This window comes from Hemitrygon akajei, chromosome 1, assembly GCF_048418815.1.
Source record: "Hemitrygon akajei chromosome 1, sHemAka1.3, whole genome shotgun sequence".
NCBI classification, from domain to species: Eukaryota; Metazoa; Chordata; class Chondrichthyes; order Myliobatiformes; family Dasyatidae; genus Hemitrygon; species Hemitrygon akajei.
In genome coordinates this window covers 209,627,964-209,652,983 of record NC_133124.1, presented here as the reverse complement: position 1 = coordinate 209,652,983, position 25,020 = coordinate 209,627,964, and the positions used below count along the sequence as shown (strand labels likewise).

General features: G+C 44.8%; 1 protein-coding gene across 12 annotated transcripts in view; it reads right to left on the bottom strand.

The window, feature by feature from the left end:
* The window catches only part of LOC140734898 (transcription factor COE2), a 318,188-nt gene that overhangs the window by 12,562 nt on the left and 280,606 nt on the right, over positions 1-25,020 (bottom strand). For 7 of the 12 annotated variants that reach the window (XM_073059600.1, XM_073059582.1, XM_073059608.1 and 4 more), the window contains 2 exons: positions 19,796-19,981; positions 13,006-13,188 (listed from right to left, as the gene is read on the bottom strand). In XM_073059600.1, the coding sequence (XP_072915701.1) occupies positions 13,006-13,188; positions 19,796-19,981 (369 nt within the window). The remainder of the gene's footprint in view (positions 1-13,005; positions 13,189-19,795; positions 19,982-25,020) is intronic. The other 5 variants (XM_073059627.1, XM_073059645.1, XM_073059652.1 and 2 more) reach the window with 2 other exon arrangements.

The window sequence follows — 25,020 nt, the reverse complement described above, 5'->3', positions numbered from 1 at the left end:
GCCCATCAACTCTGTGCTTGCCATCAAGCGTTTATTTACACTAATCCCATGTTATTCGCCATATGCTGGAGCAACTCGGCAGGTCAGGCTGCATCTATGGGGAGGCCAAGACTCTTCATCAGGAAACCACCCTCTATAGATGCTGCCTGACCTGCTGAGTTAACATGGAACATACAAAAATACAACATTAGCTCCCTGAAGGTGGAATCTCATGTGGATAGGGTGGTGAAGAAAGCTTTTGGTATGCTGGCCTTTATAAATCAGACCATTGAGTATAGGAGTTGGGATGTCATGTTGAAATTGTACAAGGCATTGGTGAGGCCAAATTTGGAGTATTGTGTACAGTTCTGGTCACCAAATTATAGGAAAGATATCAACAAAATAGAGAGAGTACAGAGGAAATTTACTAGAATGTTACCTGGGTTTCAGCACCTAAGTTACAGAGAAAGGTTGAACAAGTTAGGTCTTTATTCTTTGGAGCGTAGAAGGTTGAGGGGGGACTTGATAGAGGTATTTAAAATTATGAGGGGGATAGACAGAGTTGACATGGATAGGCTTTTTCTACTGAGAGTAGGGGAGATTCAAACAAGAGGATATGAGTTGAGAGTTAAGGGGCAAAAGTTTAGGGGTAACACGAGGGGGAATTTCTTTACTCAGAGAGTGGTAGCTGTGTGGAATGAGCTTCCAGTAGAAGTGGTAGAGGCAGGTTCGATATTGTCATTTTTAAAGTAAAATTGGATAGGTATATGGACAGGAAAGGAATGGAGGATTATGGGCTGAGTGCAGGTAGGTGGGACTAGGTGAGAGTAAGCGTTCAGCAGGACTAGAAGGGCCAAGATGGCCTGTTTCCGTGCTGTAATTGTTATATGGTTATAGTGCAGGCCATTCAACCCACAAAGTATGTGCTGACCATAATGTCCATATGTCTCCATTCCCTTCTTCTTCATGTGTCTAAACGGCTCTTAAACAACACTATCATATTTATTTCCCCCACCATCACAGACAGTCCATTCCAGGCATCCAGCAATCTCCACATAAAAAAACTTACTGTGCTCAATCCTTTAAACCCCCCCCCCCCCTTAAAGCTATGCCCTTGGGTTTTGAAGGAATTTTAAATTGCATTGAAAGTTTTGTTTTTGGTGGGGTGGGGAGGTTACTTGAGGACAACTCTCACAGATCTTCTATGCCATCATCAAATGAGGGGAGATCTGATACAGGTCTGCAAAATTATGAGGTGTATAGATAGGGTGTGGGTGCCGGGTTGGAGATGCGTCTCTACCAAAGGAGGTGTAAGGTGCTCCTTCCCTCCGTTGGCCCATAGGTCACCCTTAGGCAAGTTGTAGCACCTGCTTAGCTCCCCCCCCCCCCCCAATCAAGGTCTCGTGAAACCATGGCAGCAGATGGTGGACGGTCGTATGAGCATTTGTGCATATCACAAGTCCTGGTTATGCGACCACTGACACCAGGCTGACAACCTCTGAAGAGTATTGATAATGGCTGGGGTCACCCGTCTTGTAAAGACTCTGTCCAGAAAAAGGCATTGGCAAACCACGTCTGTAGAAAAATTTGCCAAAAACAATCATGGTCATGGAAAGACCCACGAGCTCCCATGTTATACGACACAGCGCAAAATGATGATGATACACGGATAAAGTGAATGCATGCAGGCTTTTCTCCCTCAGGTGGAGTGAGACTAGAACTAGAGGTCATAGATTTCGGGTGAAAGGTGAAATATTAAGGGGAATGTGACTGAGAACTACTTCATTCGGAGGGTGGTGTTTGTGTGCAAAGAGCTGCCGATGGAAATGGTAACATTGGGTTCAAATGCAACATTTAAGAGAGGTTTTTTGATAAGTGCATGGATTGGAGGGGTTTGGAGGGGATTGGAGGAGTTTGGAAGGGTTTGGAGGGGATTGGAGGGGATTGGAGGGGTTTGGAGGGGATTGGAGGGGATTGGAGGGGTTTGGAGGGGATTGGAGGGGATTGGAGTGGATTGGAGGGGTTTGGAGGGGATTGGAGGAGTTTGGAGGGGTTTGGAGGGGATTGGAGGGATTTGGAGGGGATTGGAGGGGATTTGAGGGGTTTGGAGGGGATTGGAGTGGATTGGAGGGGTTTGGAGGGGATTGGAGGAGTTTGGAGGGGTTTGGAGGGGATTGGAGGGGATTGGAGGGGTTTGGAGGGGATTGGAGGGGTTTGGAGGGGATTGGAGGGGATTGGAGTGGATTGGAGGGGTTTGGAGGGGATTGGAGGAGTTTGGAGGGGTTTGGAGGAGATTGGAGGGGATTGGAGGGGTGTGGAGGGGATTGGAGGGGATTGGAGGGGTTTGGAGGGGATTGGAGGGGATTGGAGGGGTTTGGAGGGCTACAGTCTGGGGTCAAGGTGGATGAGCTGACTTTGCTGACATGGAGCACCCCACAACGGTGCAGAAAGGTGCAAAGCTGCAAACTGGGTTCCAGGGACGCATCGTGCTGGCGAAAGGGAAAGCCTGGCTGAGGAAGGTCCCTGGGGTGGAGGTTTGGAGAAATTCACAGCTCTCCAGATCGCATTTGACTGCTGCTCTTTTGAAGCCCCTCACAATCCTAGACAAAGCCCGAAAGGCGTCTGTTGTCCAAAAAGTGATCTTATTCTAAGCGTGGGCACCGAGCACATTCCGTGTCTCTATCCTGGACCTGACGTTTTTCATTTTATTTACTTGGCGTGGTAGCATAAAGCTTTGCGGCAGCCAGCTGTAGGATTGGGGTTCGATTCCCACTGCTGACTGTACATTATGTCTGTCCGCCAAAAGGAAACAACCTTGTCGTGGTTTGGAAGCTTGTGTGCCTCAATGACCCGGAGAGCTATGTTGGCTGGAGTCGGGGCTTTATGCTTTGGCTCTTGGTAGGGTCACCAATGCCAAACAGATTAAGAGTAGAGGTGAGACTAAGAGCGGTCCACCGGTCGTCCAGGTTCAGGGGCTCAGCTCAGGGCTAACAACCCTGACTGGTAAAACAAAACTGTTACAGAAACAACAATGAAGAGTCCTACGTCTGAGTGTGACGGTATTCCTGAGTCTCCACCCGGGACTTGTGTGCCTGACCGGAGTAAAAACCGAGCTACTGACTCGATGAAGGAAGTCCTGAACACCGCCAAAGGTGGTGGACCTTCACTGCCACCCTAAACGCCAGCGGTGTTACGGGCGGTGGAAGGACATTCTCCCTGTGACTGTGTGGGGTTCCTCTGCGTGCTCCAGTTGTCTCCCACGTTCCAAAGATGTATGGTTAGGGTTAGTGAATTGTGACCACGTTATGATGGGATCGGAATCTTGGCAACGCTTATAGCCTGACCAGCACAGTCCTCACTGGTTTGGCTTGATGCAAACGGCGCACTTGGCTGTATGTGCATGTGACAAATAAAGCTAGTCTTTCATCCTTTGCAGTTCCAAGCTCACTATCTCACAGGCATTCCTCCTCCAAGAAGTCATTACACAACAAATCCTCCATCTCCAGCTCCCGTGCTCTTTTCCAATCTATAGTTAAACCAAACGCCATGGGCCCCTGCTTCTTGGGAAGGGCTCATTGGCTTGGTACTGGTGAAATGACACTATACTATCATGTTAGGAGGTGGAGAGTTTGGCCCAGAGTCCAGTTACTGGCTTCTAGTTCCTGGCTTGTTTCCTGAGCTGTTTGAGTTGGGTCAACCACTCTGAACTCACTGGTCCCTGTAGTCTAAGTTCTGCAATGAACAGTAGATTTTCAAAGCCACTCTCTACATCTTCAGCAACACACACAAAATGATGGAGGAAATCAGCAGGTCAAGCAGCATCTATGGAGGGAAATAAACAGGAGACCTTTCAACAGGACTTGAAAGAGACAGAAATCAGAATAAGAAGGTGGGGGGGAGGGGAATGAGTACAAGCTAGAGGGTGATAAGTGAGGCCAGGTAAAGGGGAAGGTGGGTGAGTGAGGGGGGATGACATAAGAAGCTGGGAGGTAATAGGTGGAAAAGGTATCTGAAGAAGAAGGATCTGATAGGAGCAGGGATGACTGGAAAAATTGGATCAGCCCATGATCGAATGGCGGAGCAAACTCGATGCACTGAATGGCCTACTTCTGCTCCTATATCTAATGGTCTTATAGGATTGAGGACCTTGGAAGAAAGGGAAGGAGGAGGAGAACCAGTGGGAGGTGATGGGCAGGTGAGGAGAGGAGAAGGGGTGACAAGGGTGCCAGAAGAGAGTGGGGGGGGGGGGTGGAATTACTAAAAGTTCGAGACATCAACGTTCATGCCACCATGATGGAGGCTACACAGATGGAATGTGAGATGTTACTCCTCCAACTTGAGAGTGGCCTCATTGTGGCAGCAGAGGAGGCCATGGACTGACATGTTAGAATGGGAAGTCAAATTGAAATAGGTGGTTGTTTCCACAGCTCTATTGATCTCCCCTTGGTCTCTCTGTAAATATAAAGTTTACCTAATCTCTACTCAGAACTACAGTATCTTTCTTCTATCCCTTCTGCTAATGAGGAGCGATCTTATAAAGGTGCATAAAATTATGAGGGGTATGGAGAGAGTGAATACATGAAGGCCTCTTTCCCTCTTGTTGGGTGAGACCAGAACCAGAGGCTATAGGTTTAGGGTGCAAAGTGAAATATTTAAGGGGAATCTGGGTGGGAAACCTCTTCACTCAGACGATCATGTGAGCATGGAATCAGCTGCCAGTGGAAGGGGTAGTTGTGGGTTCAATTGTGACATTTAAGAAAAGATTGGTTAAGTACATGGATGAGAGAGGCATGGAGGGCTACAGACATGATGTAAGTAGATAAGACTAGCTAGAAGTACCTCTCAAATACCCGCGGGTTGGTAGGTTATAGAGTATTTGTAAATTGCCCTGAGTGTTGGCTAATCTGAGAGAAGAGCGTAGGAGGAACAAAAAAACATGGGATTAAAGTAGGATTAGTGTAAATGGGCAGTTGATGGGCAGCACACTGAAGACTCTGGTTCTCCATGAGTCATTCGTTCTAAGATGTAGCATCTTCTCATTGAGATCAATGTGAAGAATCAGCTCAGAGAAGGGAGTCCTCCCTGTTTCCTGATTGTCTACAATATCTGGGAATAGGACTAAGGAGCACAATGGAAGACTGTCCAATGAGAGACTGGTGTGGCAGACCTGTGGGAGTGTTTTGCCTCACCCTTCTCCTGATTCTCACATTCCTATCTCCCCACCCTCCACCCGCAGTAGGTCAGTGAACCCCTTGTTGCTTGGAATCTCGCAGTGGACAACTTGGGTACCTCCAAGACCTCATAACTGAACTTCAAAGACAACCTGTCGGCTAAAACAAATTGTAACTTCGAGCCCTGACAGACGATAATTACCAGATTATTTCATCTTATTTCTTCATCTACTCTTAAGCTTGTGATTTGTAGAACATTAGCTCTCTTTGCTTTTAAGGGATTTCGGATAGAGCAACACACAGCTTGTAAGCCTTCAAGCAATCCAGAGTGAAGCCAAGCTGTTTAATTAATATTGAGAATAGCTAACTAATATGACAACTTGAAGGAAATAAATTAATAGTGATAGATAGAAGGTGATAGAGAGATAGTGATAGATAGATAGATAGATAGATATAGATATATATATATATATATATATATATATATATATATATATATATATAAAGAGAGAGAGAGCGATAGATAGATACATTCACAATGAGAGAATGTTCCTTTTGTTTAAACTTTCAAAGATAGATACCTCATCCTGGACTCACGGCCCTAAACTGCTTACAAAACATACACTCAGTAGCCCCTTTACTAGATACCTCCTCTACCTAGAAAAGAGGCCACTGAGTGTCTGTGTCTATTCATGGTCTTCTGCTGCTGTAGCCCATCCACTTCAAAATGCTGTGCATTCAGAGACACTCTCCTGCACAGCACTGTTGTAACACGTGGTTATTTGAGTTACTGACAGCCTGAACTAGTCCTTGTCAGCCTTCTTGTCAGCCTGAACTAGTCTGGCCAATCTCCCCTGACCTCTCTTATTAACGAGGCGTTGTCACCCACAGAACTGCCACTTGCTGGATTTTTTTTTTGCGTTTCGCAGAATTTTTTTGTAAAGTCGAGAACAGGCGTTCCCAACCTGGGGTCCACAGACCCCTCAGTTAATGGTATCGATGCATGGCATAAAAAGGGTTGGAAACCTCTGCTCTAGAGATTGCTGTGCATGAAAACCCAGGAGATGAGCAGTTCCTGAGTTACTCAAACCACCCCATCCAGCACCAACAATCATTCCATGATCAAAGTCACTTAGGTCACATTTCTTCTCAGTTCTGATGTTTGGTCTGAACAACAACTGAACCTCATGACCATGTCTGCATGCTTTTATGCGTTAGATTGCTGTCACATGATTGGCTGATTAGATATTTGCACCTAATAAAGTGGTCACTGAGTGTAGATCATACTCCCCTCCATTATCTCCCCAAAATCAAATTTCCCATTCTTTAATGACATGACTCCAAAATAAAGAAAGAAATTTTACTGTAGCTAGTGTAGAGTACCTGAAACGTTGCTAATAGACATCCTGCCCTAATACATTTGTCAGGGAAATTCCCATTGGAATAAATTGGGAGAAACAAAGAAATGAGGAAGTACTGGCAAATTCACCTGATAAATTAAAAATAATTCAATCTGAATCCCTGTTCTTGTTCTAAAAATAGGAACCAAATAAATGCGTAAAGTTGTGAAAAATAATTCTCAACTTCACTGCTTAGTTTTAATGTATCCCAACACTGACCCTCCTCTTTCCTCCTAAAAGGCTGTGAGAATGTTCTGGAAAGTTCTCGCCGTTGCTGGCCACAAGTGTATAAAACAAAAACAAAAAAGTGATGTTCATCTGTTTGCTGCATAGAATATGTGACAAGGCAAGGGGTGAGAGTTGTACGAATGTGTACATACTGACAAGTTCCCTGTGAACAGTGTTACAGTTACACTGCACTTCTCTGTAAATGTACATGCAACACTATATTGCAGTTGGATCAACATGCATGCAACGCTGCAGGAACTCAGCAGCATCTGTGGAGGGAAATGCACAATCAGCGTTTTGGGCCGGGGCCCTGCTTCGGGACCCTTCATGTGTCGCCATCCATCAAAGTTCAAAGTCAATTTATTATCAAAGTACATATATGTCACCATATACAACCCTGAGATTCACTTTCTTGCAGGCATCCTCAATAATTCTAATAACCGAATCAATGAAAGAGCACACCAGCAGGGTGGACAACCAATCTGCAAAAGACAACTAACTGTGCAAATACAGAAAGAAAGAGAAAAAGAGATCAAGAATAGATAAATAGACAGATAAGCAAGCAAAGCAAGCAATATATCAAGAACATGAGATGAAGAATCCTTGTAGGACCATGATTGCCTATGTTATACGGCATGGCACATAATGATGACAACTACTAGAGATGGGGCAGGACTCAACCTTATCTCAGGAAACTGAAACTGGGAAGGTGATGAAAATATCAGTAAGGGAACTCTTTGGGGGACAGTGACCACAACTCTGCCAGTTACGGAAAAGGGTAGGGTTGTTCCTCATATTAACATCTGGAATTGGGGGAAGAAGCGCAAGAGAGCACCTAGATTAGGAGATTAGGAGACTATCCCATCAGACCGTAAGAATTTAGCCCATCAAGTCTGCTCCACCATTCCATCATAGTTGATCCATTATCCTTCTCATCTCCATTCTCCTGCTCTCTTCCCCATAACCTTCGACGCACCGACTATTCAAGAACCTATTAACCTCTGCTTTAAATATGCCCACTGAATATTAGATTACCCACTCATCTCTTGATAAAATGGAAGTGAACTCACATCTCTGAGTACTGCTCTCCATGTGTTGAAGTGCTTTACACATGGCAAACTCTAATGGTAAATTAAAATTAATCAAATTTAAATTACAATGAGACTGATATTTCTTTTTTAATGTTCAAAGCCTTTGCATATCTCAGAAGCATAGCCCCAACTACTTACCTTTAATGACATAATACACACACACACACACACAAAATAAAGAAATAATACTCTCTTAAGTGAGCACATCAAGTGTCTGCCTTAGCCAGAGAGTGGGGAGTCTGTGGAATTCGTTGCCATCGATGACTGTGGAGGCCAAGTCACAAGTCATTGGGTATAATCAAACTGGTGGTGACGCCTTGTCCTGGCATAAAGGTGCCTAGATTCAGAGCAAGCAACAGCAGTCCCTTACAATCTATTGCAACTGGAAAGGTACAGCCGGTCAGGCAGCATCTATGGAGGGAAATGAACAGTCGGCATTTCTGGTCGAGACCTTTCACGAGGACTCTCTTGTGCCCTACAACCTCCTTGCTGTTTTCACTTTTCCCACAGTCCTTCAGAAGCGTCTCAATCTTCCAGGACTCTTAGCTTTTGACCCATTCAACAGCAGCACTAGCCTTTTCACTGACTGGGTGACAGGTTGCTCGAGGGAGGTTATTATAATCACGCAATGCATGACTACATTGAGTGAAAGAGTAGAACAGCAGGGCCATAGAGTACTACAGCGCAGGAACAGGCCCTTCAGCCCATCTAATCCGTGTCAGAGGACCAAACTTTCTGCTGAAACTGTGGAACTCATTACCACAGATGAAGTCAGGTCATTGGGTGTATTTAAAGCAGAGGTTGATAGGTTCTTGATTAGGAAGGATATTAAAGGTTATGTGATGAAGGAGGAGAACAGGGTTGAGGAAAATAGATCAGCCATGATGGAGTACAGGTAGTTTCTGAGTCAGGACATTGTGACCAGTAAGAGGGAGGTGTCCTCTTGTCCACAAGTTGTTACTTTACACAAGGTTTGAACACAGCCTATGAAAACTCTACAATCTCACACATTAAAACGGACTATCAATTAACAAATGAAAAGTTTTACTACAAGAATACAGTACTATGACTTTCTGAAGCATTTCAAAACATTGGCACTGAATACTCCATAACTGCAGTGACTCACTACAAGGGCAAATTTAACAGCTGTACACAGCATGATCCCACAGCTATGAGATCATAGCCGGATAAACTTTTTGAAGTGCTTTGGTTGGAGGATAACTAGCTGTCAGGACATAAAGGGGGCATTTTTTCCCCCTCTTTGAGTGGTTTAGACCTTTCTCAATCCCATAAACCACTGTAAAACATTTTTTCTGTGTGATTTATTTATTACTCACATATTGAGCTGCAGCCCTTCGAGCTGTGGTGCCCAGCAAACCCCCTCAATTTAACAATAGCCTAATCACAGGACAATTTACAACGACCAATTAACCTACCAACCGGTACATCTTTGGTCTATGGGAGGAAACTGGAGCACCCAGAGGAAACCTACGCGGACAACAGGGAGAGAGTACAAACTCCTTACCGACAGTGGGGGGGAATGAAACCTAGGGTGCTGGTACCATAAAGTGTTGTTGCTAACCACTACACTACCACGTTCGCGCGCGTGCGTGTGTGTGTGTAGCAATTATTTCAAACCCTTAATTAACCCCCCCAAAATTCCCGATGCCCAAAATCAGTGACCTGAGAAAAAGCCACAGAACATGCAGTGACTTGTTTCCCTGATGGTTCAGCTACATGAGAAACAAAAGCAGCCACATCGGAGAGCAATGATGCTCTCTGGCCCATCTAGCCTCCTGTGGTTGGGCTGTCCTGAATCACCCTTGGAGCAGACAGGAATCATACCCTACCCACCGCGTTCAGTGGAGCGTTAGGGAACATTTGCTCTCAGTCCTCGGAAGCCTGGCTGTTCTCTGTGCAATCCCATAATGCTTTTCACATTTTAGACCATAAGACATAGGAGCAGAATTAGGTCATGTGGCCCATCGCGACTGCTCCGCCATTCAATCTGGGCTGGTCCTCTTTTCCCTTCCTCAACCCGCACCTCGGCTTTCTCCCAGTAATCTCCGATGGCATGTCCAATCAAGAACCAGTCAATCTCTCCCTTAAATACAGGTGCCTGTGATAACAATTTCCAAAAATTCACCACCCTCTGGCTAAGGAAATTTCTCTGCATCTTGTTTTTAAATGGAAGATCCTCTATCCTGAGGCCGTGCCCTCTTGTCCTAGACTCCCCCACCAATGGAAACATCCTATCCACATCTACTCTGTCAAGGCCTTTCAACATTCAAACGATTTCAATGAGATCCCCCCACCCCACCTCATCCTTCTAAATTCCAGTGAAGACAGACCCAGAGCAATCAAAGATTCTTCGTATGATTACCCTTTAATTCCCACAATCGTTCTTGTGAACCACCTCTGGAGCCTCTCCAATGCCTGCACATCTTTTCTTAGATGAGGTGTTCACAACTGTTCACAAGGGCTTTTTAAGAGACTCTTGGTTAGATACATGGAGCTTGGAAAAATAGAGGGCTATGGGTAATGCCAAGTAATTTCTAAAGTAAGTACATGTTCGGCACAGCATTGTGGCCCAAAGGGCCTGTATTGTGCTGTAGGCCTCACCACTGCCTTATAAAACCTCAGCATCACATCCCTGCTCTTGTACCCAAGACCCCTTGAAATGAATTGCTAACATTGCATTCACCTTCCTCAACCGCACGTTAACCTTTAGGGTGTTCTGCACAAGGACTCCAAGTCCCTTTGCATCTCAGATTTTTGTATTTTCTCCCCATTTAGAAAATAGTCTGCTCATTTATTTCTAGCACCAAAGTGCATGACCATGCATTTTCCAATATTATATTTCATTTGCCACTTTCTTGCCACTTTTATTGTGCTTTTCAATGAAACATTGGAGTTTAATGTGAATAGGAGGGACATAACTACATCTATTCTCTTAAGCCAGCTCCAAAGTTCAGTAAAATCTTGTGCCTCATCTACTTTGCCTTCCTGATCCCAGACCCTCTGGCACTCTTCCTGCTCCATCCTCAGCCTTGAATCTACTCGATGACTGAGCATTCATCTGGGGTAGAGGGGTTTGGTGTATATAGGAGTGGCCAGGTGGCATCACTCAGCTCCAGCGAGCCCAGTTTGGTTCTGACCCCAGGCTCTGTTGGTGTGGAGTTTTTACGCTCTCCCTGTGACCGCATGGGATTCCACCTGCTGTTCCACTTTCCGCCAGCGTTCCAAAGCAGTTTGGGTGGGTTAACTGGCCTCTCTGTGAGTGTAGGTAGGGTGGGAGAAGATCCGGAGGAGGGAACTGATGGGCCTGTATGAAAGAGAATAGATTAGGGGGAAACAAGTGGGGATTGGGACTGATGGAATGCTCTGATGGTCAGTATAGAAATGAGGGGTTGAATGGTCTTCTACATTATGAGCACTAAGTTAAAAAAGGAAAGGAAAAATTCCTCATATTGTGATGACCTCGTATCCTGACATAATGGTGCCTAGATTCAGATCCAGCAGCAAGCATCCCCTTACAATCTATTGCCGCACACACAAACTGTCTGTTAGAACTAGGCAGGTCAGGCAGCATCTATGGAGGGAAATGAACAGTTGATATTTCTAGCCAAGACTCTTCAGCAGGACTCTCTTGTACCTTACAAACTGCTTGCTGCTTTCACTTTTCCCACAGCCCTTCATAAGCATCACGATCTTCTAGGACTCTTTGCTTTCAAACCACTCAAGAGCACACTAGACTTTCTACTGACTGGGTGACAGGTTGCTCGAGGGAGGTTAATATAATCACACAATGCATGACTACATTGAGTGAGAGAGTACTACAGCAGAGCCATAGAGTACTACAGCACCAAAATAGGCCATTCAGCCCATCTAGTCCATGCCAAAGGACTATACTTTCTGGTTAATCTGCGGCACTCATTACCACATATGAATGCGGAGTCAAGTCATTGGGTGCATTTAAAGTGGAGGTTGATAGATTCTTGATTAGTAAAAGGGTGTCAGAGGTTATGTGGTAAATTTCCTGCTCAGAGCAACGGTTGGTCCGCGCAGCTGTAAAAGAAAATGAGAGGAAATGTTGCTCTCACTGCTCTGGTTTTCACCCAACATCCCAGATCTGAGTAGGTGTTTTCTTTTCTATTCAGAGATGGTAAAAGGCCCTTCCTGCATAAAAAGCCTGAGCTGCCCAATTACATCCATAGGACCAAAAGAAAAACAGGACCAAAAATAACAACAAAAACAAGAGGGTTGAGTGGTCATCGTAATTTGACTCCGGTGCATCGGTGTGTGTAGAATGTTGGGAGTGTAGTTGATAGGAGTGTTGGGAGAATTATAAGCAAGATTATTTTAAGTATATGCTTGATATTCTGGGTTGAAGGGCTTGTTTCCCTGCTGTATGAAGCTATGACTTGGGGAGTTCAAAGTTCAAAGTAAATTTATTATCAATGTATGTATAAGTACAACCCTGAGATTTTCTTTCTACTGGGCATACTCAATAAATCCAATAACCATAATAGAATCAATAAAAGACCACACCAACAGGGCGGAACAACCAGTGTGCAAAAGACAACAAACTCTGCAAATACAAACGAACAAAGAGATCATAATAATAAATAAATAAGCAATAAATATCAAGACCATAAGATGAAGAGTCCTTGAAAGTGAATCTTAGGTTGTGGGAACAGTTCAGTGATGGGGCAAGTGAGTGAAGTTATCCCCTCTGGTTCAAGAGCCTGATGGTTGAGGGGTAATAACTGGGCCTGAACCTGTTGATGTGAGTTTTGAGGCTCCTGTACCTTCTTCCTGATGGCAACAGTGAGAAGAGAGCGTGACCTGGGTGGTGGGGGTCCCTGATGATGGATGCTGCTTTCCTGCGACAGCATATCATGTAGATGTGCTCAATGGCGGGGAGGGATTTACAAGTGACAGATTGGGCCTTATCCACTACTCCTTGGAGGATTTTTGGAGGGTGCTAAAGCAGCTGGTAACGCCCCTCGGGCGCTGTCGCCGAGACGATTCCACCTCCCTCGTGCCTCTCCCCTACCACCCGCCCCCTCGCCAGGTCCTCCACACCTGTGCCACGCGCCCTCTCACGCACAAATTCAACGCCGTTCTCCTCACCTCGGAATCCACTTCCGTTCCCACTGGAGCAGGCTGGGGAGGGGGACTCTTGGGGTCGGATCACCGGTGCAAAAGCGCTCTTTTGTTTCACTGCAGGGAAGACAGAAGATGAGAAGGGAAGCATGGCAGAGGTGCTGCAGGGCAGAGGGACAGCGGAGGCCACGGTCGGGCTGGGAGGCATAACTGCAAGAAAATAAAACAAAAAGGAGGAAGAAAAGAACAGGTCTGTCTTAGACATAAAGACCCAACGGCTCCTGCAGAAATGGAGTATTGGATTAATGGAGTTGGGTGCATTTATAATTTAAAGGGACACTACCTCTGTAGGGCAATACATTGTGTCCTTTTCTTCTGAAGGTACACCTAGACACCATTTCGCTGTGAGTTTATAATTTAGAGAAATTATAACTGAAGGGTATTTTTAGGAAATGTTTCATCCGTTTGAAATGCATCCAGCCATCGCTTTGACAGTCTGCATTTCGTACTTGGTTCGTCCACCCTCGAAGTGGAGTATGCAGATCTCAAGTGCCAAGACTGCCACTTGTCTTTCAGCTACAAACGGAAGGGCTGCAGGTAATTGAACAACAACAGCAAGAAAACAAAAAGTTGCCTCGACTTCTTCAACAGCTCAGTCCTTATGTTGGTTCCTGGTTAAAGCCCCTCCTCGTCTCCACAATTCCTTATCAGATCGCTGCCCTCTTATTTACCCCTATAAATATCTTTCTCTCTCACTCTCTCTCTCCCTCCCTCTTCACTGGTGATACCAAAGTGTTGGGATGGAATGTAGTTTTTGACAGACTCTAGATCAAGGTCTCTTTGGGGACTTTTGCTTGCATGGATGGGTGGGTTGACTCTGCTGGTTTAAGTGAGGGGGGAAGCTACTGCTTGTGCATGGGAGGGGGCTTTGGGGTTCTGAAGTTATGATAATTCATTTTTTGGGGGTTTCTTGTTTCATGGGTGTCTGTGAAGAGTAAGAATTGCAGGTTGCATACGGTGTACATTCTCCGATATTAAATTGAACCATTTGAACCTCAGTGAGGTCTTGGTGGATGCAGAGACACGCAAAGCTTAAGAAAGAACCAGATGAGCACTTGAACGTCAGAAATATCAAGTGCTGGTAAATGGGATCAGTATAATGCAGGGGTTCCCAACCTGGGGTCCACGGACCCCTCAGTTAATGGCAGGGGTCCTTGGTATAAAAAAAGGTTGGGAACCCCTGGTATAGTGGGTGCTTGATAGTTGACAGAGTGGGCACAATGGGCAGAAGGGCCTTTTTTCCTGTGCTGTGTGAATTGTAAATAATTCAAAAAATAACCACACTTCCACTTGCGTTAATGGGTCTCACTTGCACAGAGCTAGAAGCTATCGAGCACTTCGCTGACATATGATCATAACTATAATCTATTACCATTCTCCCACAGGACAGGTAGAATAGGTTAGAGGATAGAAAATTCATTGAATAATCAGGTATGCAAATATAATTCAGCCCATACTTCAACGTCACGTATTCCATTCTTTTTATATAGTATCTTCATTATCAAGGCCCTGCCTGATTTGTAAATGAACTTTAAAAAAAATTGTAGCCAACTTACCAATAAGATGCACAAAGTTCCAAAAAAGTAATATGAACGTTTATTATTTCTGCCCATTTCCAAAGGTTGGGAGGAAGTTGCTTAAATAGTTTTTAAAACATGACATTGACTGAAAGGCCAGGAAAAGTGGAGGTGCAGAAGATGTTTCCATCAGTAGGTGAGTCCAGGACCCGAGGGCACAGCCTCATTGAAAAGAGTTGTCCGTTTGGAAATGAGATGAGGAGGGCTTTTTTTAGCCAGAGGGTGGTGAATCAGTAGAATTTGTCGCCAGAAAGGGCTGTGGAGGCCAAGTCACTGGGTGTACGTAGAGATGGATAGGTTCTTGATTGGTAAGGGGGTTAAGGGTTATTGGAAAAACGCATGAAAACTGCTGAAAAATCAGCCGTGTCTGAAAGGTATAGCACGTTTACCCTAATTCAGCTCCAGTAATTTTATGGTTTATGCCATTAAATTGTGGTTGTGGCACAGTTTGCAGCTATTATTGTTTCTCGATACACAGTACTGTGCAAAATTCTTAGGTGCCCTGGATATATCTATATGTGCCTAAGATTTTCGCAAGGCACTGTACTTCCCATGGTGCACTGCAACTCATTGTTTCAATCGAGGGATGCGATTGGTTGGTCTCCCAAGATCCACAGCGGAAACAAGCAAGCCTGGGGCCTGAGACTGGTTGGGCGTACAGCATGCCCCAAAGGTGGCTGATAAGCAGGCAGAAGTTCCAGGAAAAGGTCTGAGGGAAGAATGGAACCCCAGAAATAGGGATGCGTGGAATAATTGGACTCACTGCAGCAGGCATCTCTATTACGTTTTCAAACTTCAAAACATTAAACTAATGCGCTTCAACAGGTTGATAGCTGTCCCGGGAAAAGTACTTTATGGCCAATGTTAAAATGTTAAACAGATATTTTAAAATATTAAAATATTAAGCTACTTCAAAGGAAGACATGGGAGTCCAGGAATATGGGTCTAATTTCATGTTTACTGTAATTGCAAACATTTTCCCTATTTCTGCAACATAATTTAGTTAGGACCTCAGCAAATATATGTATATAAAATCAAGAAGATACATGATTATTCTGGGATTCATGGTAGTAGGTTAATTTATAATACAGGTTGACTTCTGTAATGCTACCACTCAGAGAGCATCGTATTAACAACTGACGTTTACATAAGAAATTTTTGTAGCGCGTGTAGATATAGGAATTTATAAAGGCAAGTTATTCATAGAACAGAAGCAAAGCTTATAGGCATGCAGGTGAAAGTTGCTTTGTATGGCATAAGTACACAGTACAGTAACACAAAGTGTATCATAATTTAACATGTACACTTGTGTTACACCCCAGTACCACAGTAGAAATCTGTTTCCCATTGATTGGGTTAACTGTTCTTAACTCAGTTATACAGACGTCATTGGAATGCTACATCAAAAGTTGTGGATGTACGTACAACCATTATATTACATTCTCTTGAAGTTCGAAGGATGAGGAATGAACTTATAAAGTGTTCCTTAATGTAAGAACTATATACACAATGTTATATATGCATTATATGCTAAAGATGGGGGCTGGGTACTCAGTTACACACAGCGTGCTTCTACAACAACATGTTTGGGAGGGTTACACTTCAGTAATGTACAGAGCTTTACAAGTTGAGATGTGATGTCATATTGTACCAGGGTAGTAATCTTTGAAAGTGGTGGAGAATATATATAGAGGTAATTGGACTGCCACATACAAAGTTAAGTTGACTGTTCAGCCATTATATTCCGTTCACTTTTAGAGCAAGAGATGGGAATGAATTTATAAAGCGTTCCTTGATGTAAGAACTATATACCCCATGATATATATCTGGGAGAGGCACAGCTGCAGAGGTGTTAGCCTAATGCTTATTACAAGGTCAGTGACAGGTTTCAGTTCTGCAGCTGCCTGCTCGGGGATTGTACATTCTCTCCGTGAATGGGTGGGTTTTCCTCCAGGTGCTCCGGTTTCCTCCCACATTCCAACGGCGTACAGGTTAGTAGGTTAATTGGTCTCATGGGTGCAATTGGGTGATGCAGGCTCATTGGGCCGGAAGAGCCTGTGACCATCCTGTCTGTCTCTAAATATAAGGAACATCAGACTGCAGTGATATCTCCTAAACTTCCTTAAACAAGTAAAAACACACACACAGGAAAACAGACTGTAGGTTTGGATTAAACTGCAGGTTTAGAGGACCATGTTATATTCAGTGGAAGCTGCAAGAGGAAATGTATTCAAATGTCATATTTTGATACAATATGTTAATAAACAGCTTACTCAGGACAGCACTGAGAATGAACAGCATGCCAAGTCTCACTTTCTAACATTACATATTAAGGGGAGCCTACTGGATGAAGGTACCAGAGGGCACCTTGCTCTTGAGGCACTAGATCCCAGCCTGCGTGAGGTTCAAGGAAGAAGGGGAAGAAAAAGTGCGAGCAGGAGAACCCTATGAAGATTACACAATGGTGTCATTCCCTCGAGGTTTGAGGGGGACAGGTGCCTGCTGAGGGGTTAATGGTGCGAAGTGAGAGGAGATGAAAGGATCCAAATGGTTTATCTAAACGCAAAGCCAACTTAAGCTCTGCAGTCTTGTTTCTTGAAACAAAAATACATGTGATTAATTTTCTACAGCTCAATCTGTTCAGAAAACTGATGGAGGAAAAGTTTGTTTCCTGGGATTTTGGGCCTGGGTGAAAATGAATATAAGTACCCTTCCTTCTTCAGTTTTGTCTCGCACTTATAACGTGGTATCTGTGGCGGGTGGAGAAACATCTCTACCAAAGGAGGTGTAAGGCATTGCTTCCCTCTGTTAGCCTACAGGTCACCCTTTGGCAAGGTGTAGTACCTGTTTACCCCCCCCCCCCAACCCCAATCAGGGTCACATGAAGCCAAGGGAGCAGGTGGTGGATGGTCGTATGAACAGCTGGTGCACATCACAAGTCCTGGCTATGCCAGGCAGATTATCTCTGAAGAGTATTGATAATGGCTGGAGTCACCCGTCTTGTAAAGACACTGCCCAGAAGAAGGCAATGGCAAACCACTTCTGCAGAAAAGTTTGCCAAAAACAATCATGGTATGATCGCCCACGTCATACGACATGGCACATTATGATGATGTCATACAACATGGCACATAACGATGATGATGATGACCATGGTTTCTTGACTTTCCAATGCCTCACACCTGGGCAGTCGGCATTACAGCACAGTGCCAGTTCAATCTTTAAGATCTTATGCCTACACACTAAGAGACTGAGACTGCAGAAGCAAAGCTTTGTGTGGGTTTACAGTGTCTTTCAGCAATGAACAATTTTACTCCTTTACCGTGTTTACTGACTTTTGGGATTGGAACACTGCTGACCAGACCAGTCGTTATTTGCCCATCCCTTAATAACCCTTGAAAATGTGGTGACAAATCACCTTCTTGTGAACTTGCTGTTGGGGAGGGAGTTCCATGAGGTAGAGCCAGTGACAATGAAGGGTTGATGATCTGTTTCCAATTTGGGATGCTGTGTGTCTTGGAGAGGAACCTCAAGGCAGTGGGGTTGCAGCCCTTGTCTTCCCCAGTGGTAGAAGACATAGGCTGGGACTCACAAAATGCTGGAGGAACTCAGAAAATCAGGCGGCATCCACGATGGAGGGTTTCGGCCCAACACATCGTCTCTTTAATCCTTTCCGTGGTTGCTGCCTGGCCTGCTGAGTTCCTCCATCATTTTGTGTGTGTTGTTCCGGATTTCCTGCATTTGCAGAACACCTTGCCTTTATGAAGAGGAACCAACAGAGGCAGCATTTGTAATGAGTGGTCTCTTTCAGCTCTATGTGTTTTTTTTTGTATTCTGTGTTTTCACCCATTCTTTCTTGCTGCTGACTGGCACACTGGAGGTTCAGGATTTGATGTCCTTGTTGCCGGTTTCCATGTGGGGCGATCTGTTAGTTTATTGTGCGGGGGGGTGGGGTTTGGAGGTATGTGGTTTGATGTTCTAGTCGCAGTTTTCAGTGTGGAGCGATCTGTTAGTTTTTTTGCGTGAGGGAGGGGTTGGTGATTTGGGGCTTGCGAGATTTGTTTTTTTTTTGTGTGGTCGGGGGTTTGATGTTTTTCTTTGAACAACTTCCACAGTTTTCTTTGTTTTGTGGCTATCTGGAGAAGATGAATCTGAGAGATGTATACTGCATACATACTTTGATAATAAATCAACTCTTGAACCTTTGCCTAAGGTCTGTTGTAGTCAACTGAAAGAAGAATCGGGGGTGCTTACAGGGATGTGGATCGACGACGCCCAGCTTCCCGCTAAGCATAAGTTCCACGTGGTCCAACACCCCACCGGTCACATGCTAAGGAATTTCCAACCCTAAGGTGACATCTTGCCAGCTTTCAGAGTCATTCTGTAGGCCCTTGCCTGACATCACCCTGGACTGGGATTAGTGGACAATGATTCACAGTAGGAACGATTCCCTTATTGAAAAGCACCAGCCAAAACTAGGATCTTCTCCAAACACAGTAATGCTCACAGGATGCTGGAGGAACTCTGCAGGTCAAGCCACGTCTATGGAGAGGATAAATAGTTAACATTTTGGGCCGAGCCTCTTCAGCGGGGCTCTTGACGAAGGGTCTCGGCCCAAAATGTCCTCCAGCATTTTGTGCATGCTACTCTGGATTTCCAGCATCTGCAGGATCTCGTGGTGCTTATGATTTCCCTCTGTATCTAGACCCCACACCCTCAGCCCAAGATTGAAACATGACAGGAAATATTTGGAGCCAAACACTAGACACTGATGGAACTGACTGTGTCATGCAAAATCTACGGAAAGAAATGGACAATATTTCAAGCCACACCCTTCATCTGGACTCCAGATGAAGGGTCTCGATTTAAGATGCCAATTGTCCACTTCCCTCCACAAATGCTGTTTGACCTGTTGAGTTCCGCCAGCCTCTTGTGGCTTGCTCCCGATTCCAGCATCTGCAATCTCTTGTGTCTCCACAAGCCATTTGGAACCAGAATCAAAACCTTTCCAATATCTGGACACAAAACCACACTACTGACAAGAAACATTAAAATAATTGACTCCAGCTTCACTGAAACCCCTCCAGAGCATCAGGCTGTTACGTGAGAAACATCAGGAAGACAAGTTAGTGAGACTGCCTCCGTCTCGTAGGGTTACGCTGAAGGAAAGTGACACTTACTCCCATAGGGTGAACTGGCGGGAGAGCTGTTTAGGAATCCTGGGGAGCTGGGCACGCCAAGGTTCGACATCGGCACGTTGCTGTAGCCGTTGATGTTGCCACCGACCGTGCTGTAGTTTGACTGTTGTGGCGAGTGGGTGGGTGCATAGCCCCGGGGGGAGATGCTGCTGCTGTTGTGGATGTAACCTGCCCGCAGAAACAGAGGAAGATTAGCGTTAGCGTGCCGAGACATCAAAATAACCACTCGGCATACACTGACTGAAAACAGAACTAGAGCTCTGAGTCATCAATACAATGGTCAGCAGTACAACAACATACAGGCAAAGAACAGGGTTAATGTACTGAGGCTAACTAGTCAATATAGTGAAATTTAAGAGACTACTAGACAAGTATATGGAGGAATTTAAGGTGGGGAGATATATGGGAGGAGTGGTTAAAGGCTCGGCACAACACTGTGGGCCGAAGGGCCTATACTGTGCTGTACTATTCTATGTTCTATGTATCTATTGAGTAAGAACACGGTCAGTGTACCATGGCCCCGATGAACCCAGTTAATGTATACAGAGGAAACTGGGACTAATGTACCAAGGTACAAACATAATATCTATTTATTTATTGAGAGATAGCACGGAGTAGGCCTTTCTAGTCTTTCGAGCTCTTCGAGCCGCACCAGCAATCTCCCAATTTAATTGCTAGCCTAATAACGGGACAATTTACAATGACCAATTAATCTCTTTGGGGTAGGAAAGAGGGGGGAAACCGACGCACCCGGAGGAAACCCATGCGGTCATGGGGAGAGCGTACAGACTCCTCACAGGCAGCAGCAGGAAATGAACCCGAGTCACCTGGACTATAAAGAGTTGTGCTAGCCACTATGCTACCATGCCATCGTCATATACAGGGGAAGAGCAGGGTTCAAAGCGCAAAGTTCAAAGTAAGTTTATTATCAAAGTACGTATAGGTCACCATATACTATCCTGCGATTCATTTTCTAGTAAATTTATGATCAAGGTACATATATGTCACTATATACCCTCCTGAGATTCATTTTCTTGCAGGCATTCACAGTAGAACAAAGAAATACAATAGAATCAATGAAAAACGACACACAGCGGCTGGCAAACAATAGATGTGCAACAGAAGACAAGCTGTTTAAACGCAATGAGTAAGTAAATAAATAAATAAATATGAGTTGTTGAGCCCTTGAAAGTGAGACCATAGTTCTTGGAATCAGTTCAAAGTTGAGGTGAGTGAAGTTATCCTGATGGGTTCAGGAGCCTGATGCTGAGGGTAACAACTGTTCCTGAACCCTGGTGGTGTGTGGGTTAGTGTACCGAGGTGCCAATATAATCAGTTGGTTTCGAGGAGGTCTGGAATTCTGGGACCAGATGAAAGGAATTGCCGACTTCCCTCCATAGATACTGCCTGACCCGTTGAGTTTCTCCAGTGAATCACATGACTGAATATTTAGACCAGCTGGGTAAGCCATAGAAGAATGTGACACTCTACCTCCAAAGAGAAAGAGAGTGAAGGAATGGAACTGGTTGACAAGCCCAAAACAGTTCAAGAAACAGAAACATTACTTGAATTAGGCAAAATGCTTGCTGAAGAGCAGGAAAGTAAATTTGCTGTAGCCTGGTAAATTAAGTTAATACCATCACATCAGAGTCAGGTTTAATATCATTGTCAATACTTAGATATTATGAAATTGGTTGTTTTGTGGCAACAATACAGTGCAAAACATAAAAATACTATATATTACTATAAGAAATAGGTATATTTTTTTTAATTAAAAAAGTAGTGAAATAGAAAGCAAAAATAGTGAGGTGGTGTTCATGGGTTGGTTCACTGCCTCTTCAGAAATCTGATGGCAAAAGGAAAAAAGCTGTTCTTACAACACCGAGTGTGTGTCTTCAGGCTCCTGGACCTCCCGGTAGTACAGGGAAAAAAACTTTGCTTTGCGTGTCACACATACAGATAACTTCATTACCAAAGTGCATTGAGGTAGTTCAGGGTAAAACAATAACAGAATAAGACCATAAGATATAGGAGCAGAAGTGGTCCATTGAGTCTACTCTGCCGTTTCATGATGGCTGATTCACTCTCCCTCTCAGGCCCAATCTCCTGCCTTCTCCCCGTATCCCTTCACGCCCCGACCAATCCAGAATCTATCAATATCTGCCTTAAATAAACCCAATGACTTGACCTCCACAGCAATGAATTCCACAGATTCACTACTCTCTGCTAAAGAAATTCCTCCTCATCTCCGTTCTGAAAGGACGTCGCTCTATTCTGAGGCTCTGTCCTCCGGTCTTAGACTCCCCCGCCATACGAAACATCCTCTCGACATCCACTCTACAGAGGCCTTTCAAAATAATGCAAAGTAAAGTTAGGGAGAAAGTGCAGTGCAGGCAGGCAATACAGCACAAGGCTTTATTGTGGTAGACTGTGAGCTCGACAGTCCATCTTCTCATAATGGGGGGGGGCATTCAGTAGTGTTATAACAGCAGGACTGAAGCAGCTTTTGCGCTTGGAGGTATATGCTTTCAGGCTTTTTTTAATGCCTACCCAATGGGGGGCAGGGAAGAGAGAGTGTCTGGGGTGGGATGGATCTTTGAGTACATTGGCTGGTTTACTGAGGCAGTGAGAAGCATGGGCAGAGCCTGCGGAGGAGACTCTGGTTTCTGGGATGTGCCAAACAGCATCCACAACTTGGTTTCTTGTGGTTTTGTTACATGAACTGGCCTACACGTCAATTCCAGACCTACAGTTAGTGACTCCTCAGGGATAGCCAGTGACAGCCATGTTGCAGGAATAATAGACAGGAATTAAAATTAACTGAGTCACGAAAAATGTTTTTATTGCAAAAGAATGCAGCCTCCCTCCTATTTGCTAATTTTGTTGATTGATCCTGACTGCTTGCCAGATGGGACGTGGGACTCTGAAGGTCACAGATGACAGCGACAAGCTGGATACAACGAGAGGCTTCCTACCCCAATCATCTCTCTCCGGTCCTGGTCCAATTGTACAAAGTGAAAACCCCTCTCACCATTTCAAACTCAGTCTCTGCAAGGCTTTTATTTTCTTTCTCAGGACTAAGTATTGAGAGTGACGATGGCCAAGTGTGATCTGTCCCACACAGAGTCATATAACGCGGTCCTTCAGCTCAAACATTTCATGCCAACCATTCAGAACTAATCCTGCACTCATCACATTTTATTCTCCCCACAGTTTATCATCTTTCCCCCAAGATTCCACCCCTGGGGCAATTTACTGTGGCCACTTACACCTTTGGATGGTAGGGTAGTGATACATCTCTACTAATGGAGGCGCAAGGAGTGCCTTTTCTCCACAAGGATGTTGGTCACCCTTGGGCAAGGTGTAGCACCTGCTCAGCCCCGGGTCAGGTCGACATGAAGCCATGGGAGCAGGTGATGGATGGTGGTATGAGCAGCTGGAGCATATCCCAAGTCCTGGTTACGCGACCATTGACGACAGGCAGACAATCTCTGAAGAGTGCTGATAACGGCTGGGGTCACCCGTCTTGCAAAGACACTGCCCAGAAGAAGCCAATGGCAAACCACCTCTGTAGAAAGATTTGCCAAGAACAATCATGGTCTTAAGACCATGATTGCCCACGACATACAACATGGCACATCATGATGATGATGATAATGATCTATGCCTTTGGGATGCGGGAAGAACTAGAGAAACTGGGCTATACCCACAAGGTCACAGGGAGAAAATGCAAACTTCATGCAGACAGAACCAGTGCCCAGGATTGAACCAAGATCCTGCAGCTATGAGGTAGGAGAATTACTCGCTGCATCACTCTATTATCCCACAGGAGTCTCTAGGGAGAAGGGGAGAGGTTATGATTGATTATTCTATTTTATTGTAGCGCAGACTCACCACTAATCGCCCGTCCTTAATTGTCACAGAGTCACAAGACATAGGAGCTAAAGTGAGACATTTGGCACATTTATATGGACCAGCCACGCTGAAATGGCAGAGCAGACTTGATGGGCCAAATAGCCTAATTATGCTCCTAGATCTGAGGTCTTATTGTCTTTATCATGCTCCGTCCTTTGATCATGGTTGATTTGCTGTCCCTTTCGACCATTTACCTACCTTCTCCCAGTAACTTCTGATGCCCTTATTAATCAACCTCTGCCACAGCAGTCGGTGGCGATGAATTCCACAGATTCACCACCCTCTGGCTAAAGAAATTCCTCCTCATCTCTACAGCACAGACAGAGGCCCCTTCGGCCCATCTAATTCATGCCAAGCTCTTTTACTGTCTAGACCCATCAACCCACACCCAGACTATATCCCTCCATGCCCCTTTCATAAAACCATATAACCATATAACAATTACAGCACGGAAACAGGCCATCTCAGCCCTTCTAGTCCGTGCCAAACACTTACTCTCACTTAGTCCCACCGACCTGCACTCAGCCCATAACCCTCCATTCCTTTCCTGTCCATATACCTATCCAATTTTACTTTAAAAATGACAATATCGAACCTGCCTCTACCACTTCTGCTGGAAGCTCATTCCACACAGCTACCACTCTGAGTAAAGAAATTCCCCCTCGTGTTACCCCTAAACTTTTGCCCCTTAACTCTCAACTCATATCCTCTTGTTTGAATCTCCCCTACTCTCATTGGAAAAAGCCTATCCACGTCAACTCTATCTATCCCCCTCATAATTTTAAATACCTCTATCAAGTTCCCCCTCAACCTTCTACGCTCCAAAGAATAAAGACCTAACTTGTTCAACCTTTCTCTGTAACAGGTGCTGAAACCCAGGTAACATTCTAGTAAAACATTCTTTCATCTATGTACCTAGCCAAACCCCTCTTAGATGTTGCAATGAAACTCGCATCCACCAGCTCTGCTGTGAGGGTGCGAGTGGCCACTTTAACAGTCAACCATCTGAGATGAGTTTGGAGTCGGCCAGGTTAGGTAAGGACAGCAGATTTCCTTCCCTGCTCTTCATGAGTGAACCCAGTGAGGTTTCTGAAGAGTCAATAGTTTTTGTGGTCATTATTACTACTGGAGTTTTATTTGTTGCATGCTCATCGAAACATTGACACGTACAGTGAAATGCATCATCTGCCTCAAATCAAATCAGCGAGGATTGCGATGGGCAGCCCACAAGTGTTGCCACGTGTTCAGTGCCAATGTAGCATGCCCGCAACTCACTAAACCTAAAGCATACG